The following is a 3,967-nucleotide window of genomic DNA, read 5'->3' on the forward strand; positions in this document are numbered from 1 at the left end:
GCTGGATGCGGTGCTGGGGGGCGGCGGTTGGGATGTGGGGGGCACGTTTGAGGGGCCCCCCCAACCCACCGGCCCCATCCGTCTGGGGAAGAACGTCTGCTACGTCGTCCTGGCCGTGCTCTTCAACGAGGAGGTGAGGAACCCACTATGTGGGACCCCCCCTATACAACCCACCAATACCTGATGCCCAGCGGTCCCTGGTGCCCACCACCCCCCTCTTTTTTTCTTTTCCCCCCCCCCAGGATGGGGTGCTGCTGGTGCAAGAGGCCAAAGCCGAGTGCCGGGGGAAGTGGTACCTGCCGGCGGGGAGGATGGAGCCCGGCGAGGGCATCGTGGCTGCCATGAGGAGGGAGGTGAAGGAGGAGACGGGGCTGGAGTGCCAACCCCTCACTCTGCTGGCCCTGGAGGAGAGGGGACCCGCCTGGATCCGCTTCGCCTTCCTGGCACGACCCACCGGTGCGTGCCCCTTCTCCCTGGGTGCTCTGGAGGGGTGTGGGATGGACATGGTTCTCCTGGAGCATCCCCTGCCCGGCCCCGTGGTGGGGCATCGGTGGTCCCTGCCAGCCCCGTGATGGGCTTTGGCATCCCCTGTCAGCCCTGTGCCGGGTCCTTGGTGTCCCCTGCCAGCCCCGTGATGGGCATCGGCATCCCTTGTCAGCCCGGGGCCTGGTCCTTGGTGTCCCCTGCAAGCCCCATGATGGTCATCAGCATCCCCTACCAGCCCCGTGATGGGCATCAGCATCCCCTGTCACCCCTGTGCCTGGGCATCAGCATCTCTGTCCCCTGCAAGTCCCAAAATGGGCTTCAGCATCTCCAGCCAGCCCCATGCCAGGGCATCAGTGTCCCTTGCCAGCCCTATGCCAGGTCCTTGGTGTCCCTTGCCAGCCCCATGATGGGCATCAGCATCCCCTGTCAGCCCTGTGCCTGGGCATCAGTGTCCCCTGCCAGCCCTATGCCAGGTCCTTGGTGTCCTCTGCCAGCCCCATGATGGGCATCGGCATCCCCTGTCAGCCCTGGGCCAGGTCCTTGGTGTCCTCTGCCAGCCCCATGATGGGCATCGGCATCCCCTGTCAGCCCTGGGCCAGGTCCTTGGTGTCCTCTGCCAGCCCCATGATGGGCATCGGCATCCCCTGTCAGCCCTGTGCCCGGGCATCAGTGTCCCTTGCCAGCCCTGGGCCAGGTCCTTGGTGTCCCCAGCAAGCTCCATGATGGGCTTTGGCATCCCCTGTCAGCCCTGGGCCAGGTCCTTGGTGTCCCTTGCCAGCCCTGTGGTGGACATCAGCATCTCCAGCCAGCCCCGTGCCAGGGCATCAGTGTCCCTTGCCAGCCCTGTGCCAGGTCCTTGGTGTCCCCTGCCAGCCCCATGATGGGCATCAGCATCCCCTACCAGCCCAGTGCCAGGGGGTCCTGCTGTCCCCTGCCCACCCCATGGTGGGCATCAGCATCCCCTGCCAGCCCCGTGATGGGCATCGGCATCCCCTGTCACCCCTGTGCCAGGGTACCAGTGTCCCTTGCCAGCCCTGTGCCGGGTCCTTGGTGTCCCCTGCCAGCCCCGTGATGGGCATCGGCATCCCCTGTCAGCCCTGTGCCTGGGCATCAGCATCTCTGTCCCCTGCAAGTCCCAAAATGGAGTTCAACATCTCCAGCCAGCCTCATGCCAGGGCATCAGTGTCCCCTGCCAGCCCTGTGCCAGGTCCTTGGTGTCCTCTGCCAGCCCCATGATGGGCATCGGCATCCCCTGTCAGCCCTGTGCCTGGGCATCAGCATCTCTGTCCCCTGCAAGTCCCAAAATGGGCTTCAGCATCTCCAGCCAGCCTCATGCCAGGGCATCAGTGTCCCCTGCCAGCCCTGTGCCTGGGCATCAGCATCTCTGTCCCCTGCAAGTCCCAAAATGGGCTTCAGCATCTCCAGCCAGCCTCATGCCAGGGCATCAGTGTCCCCTGCCAGCCCTGTGCCTGGGCATCAGCATCTCTGTCCCCTGCAAGTCCCAAAATGGGCTTCAGCATCTCCAGCCAGCCTCATGCCAGGGCATCAGTGTCCCCTGCCAGCCCTGTGCCTGGGCATCAGCATCTCTGTCCCCTGCAAGTCCCAAAATGGGCTTCAGCATCTCCAGCCAGCCTCATGCCAGGGCATCAGTGTCCCCTGCCAGCCCTGTGCCTGGGCATCAGCATCTCTGTCCCCTGCAAGTCCCAAAATGGGCTTCAGCATCTCCAGCCAGCCTCATGCCAGGGCATCAGTGTCCCCTGCCAGCCCTGTGCCTGGGCATCAGCATCTCTGTCCCCTGCAAGTCCCAAAATGGGCTTCAGCATCTCCAGCCAGCCTCATGCCAGGGCATCAGTGTCCCCTGCCAGCCCTGTGCCTGGGCATCAGCATCCCCTGCCAGCCTCATGCCAGGGCATCAGTGTCCCTTGCCAGCCCTGTGCCTGGTCCTTGGTGTCCTCTGCCAGCCCAGTGATGGGCTTTGGCATCCCCAGCCAGCCCTGTGCCAGGGTGTCACTGTCCCTTGCAAGCCTTGTTCTAGGGCACCAGCATCCCCTACCACCACCATCACCCCATGCTGGGGTCTTGGTGGCCCCACCAGCCTCATGACCGGCCACTGGCCACCCCCGCCTGCCCACCTCCAGGTGGGCATCATTGTCCCCTGCCAGGGCATCCTTGTCCCCTGCCAACTTTGTGCTAGAGCACCACTGTCCCCTGCCAGCACCAGCACCATTATAGGTACCATGCTGGGGTCTTGGTGGCCCCACCAACCCCATGACTGGCCACTGGCCACCTCTGCCACCCCAGTGCTGGGGGGTCCTGCTGTCCCCTGCCCACCCTATGGTGGGCATCGCTGTCCCCTGCCAGCACCAGCACCATCACCATTATTGGTACCATGCTGGGGTCTTGGTGGCCCCACCAGCCCCATGAGTGGCCACTGGCCACCCCTGCCACCCCAGTGCTGGGGGGTCCTGCTGTCCCCTGCCCACCCTATGGTGGGCATCGCTGTCCCCTGCCAGCACCAGCACCATCACCATTATTGGTACCATGCTGGGGTCTTGGTGGCCCCACCAACCCCATGACTGGCCACTGGCCACCTCTGCCACCCCAGTGCTGGGGGGTCCTGCTGTCCCCTGCCCACCTCATGGTGGGCATCGGTGTCCCCTGCCCACTCCATGATGGGCTTTGGCATCCACAGCCAGCCCTGTGCCAGGGTGTCATTGTCCCTTGCAAGCCTTGTTCTAGGGCACCATCACCCCATGTTGGGGTCTTGGTGGCCCCACCAGCCCCATGACCATCCACTGGCCACCCCTGCCACCCCAGTGCTGGTGTCCTGCTGCCTCCTGCCCACCCCATGATGGGCATCATTGTCCCCTGCCACCGGTGTCCTGCTGCCTCCTGCCACCCCCATGATGGGCATCATTGTCCCCTGCCACCCCCATGGTGGGCATCGTTGTCCCCTGCCACCCCCGTGCTGGGACATGGCCATCTCTACCCACAGGTGGGACCCTGAAGACCCTGGCGGAGGCCGACTCCGAGTCCCTCCAAGCCACCTGGTGGCCCGGGGACCCGTGTTCCCTGCCTCTACGTGCCCTGGACATCCTGCCCTTGCTGGACCTGGCCGCCCGCTACCGCCGCGGCCCCCCGCACCCCCCCACGCTGCCGCAGGCCCTGCCCTGTCCCCTGCTCTGCTTACGGCTCCTGGTGGCCTTCACCAACACCACCGGCGACCTTTGGGTGCTGGTGGCCACCTCTGGCACCCCCCGCTTGCCCATGGTGGCTTGTGGCACCTCCCCAGCCGAGCTGCGGGGGGGTCTGCGCCGCCCCGTGCTGCGTTTGCTGCGGGATTGCTTCCCCCCGGACCCCCCCCCACCGGGACCCCTGGGGTTGTTGGGGTTGCAGCATCAAGCTGAGGGTCCCGGGGGGGGTGATGGTGTTTGTTTCAACGTGTTGCTGAGCATCCCCCCCCCCACAACGAGTAGCCCCG

General features: G+C 65.6%; 1 protein-coding gene across 1 annotated transcript in view; it reads left to right on the top strand.

Annotated features, from left to right (window-relative positions):
- Position 1: 1 nt before the first annotated feature.
- NUDT18 (nudix hydrolase 18) overlaps positions 2–3,967 on the top strand; it is a gene marked incomplete at its 5' end in the record, with an annotated part of 5,367 nt that continues 1,401 nt past the window's right edge. Inside the window, 3 exons of the mRNA XM_014958391.1 lie at positions 2–133; positions 243–456; positions 3,482–3,961. Coding sequence (XP_014813877.1) covers positions 2–133; positions 243–456; positions 3,482–3,961 — 826 coding nt within the window. The remainder of the gene's footprint in view (positions 134–242; positions 457–3,481; positions 3,962–3,967) is intronic.

Source organism: Calidris pugnax, unplaced genomic scaffold, assembly GCF_001431845.1.
Source record: "Calidris pugnax isolate Ruff unplaced genomic scaffold, ASM143184v1 scaffold280, whole genome shotgun sequence".
Taxonomy (NCBI): domain Eukaryota; kingdom Metazoa; phylum Chordata; class Aves; order Charadriiformes; family Scolopacidae; genus Calidris; species Calidris pugnax.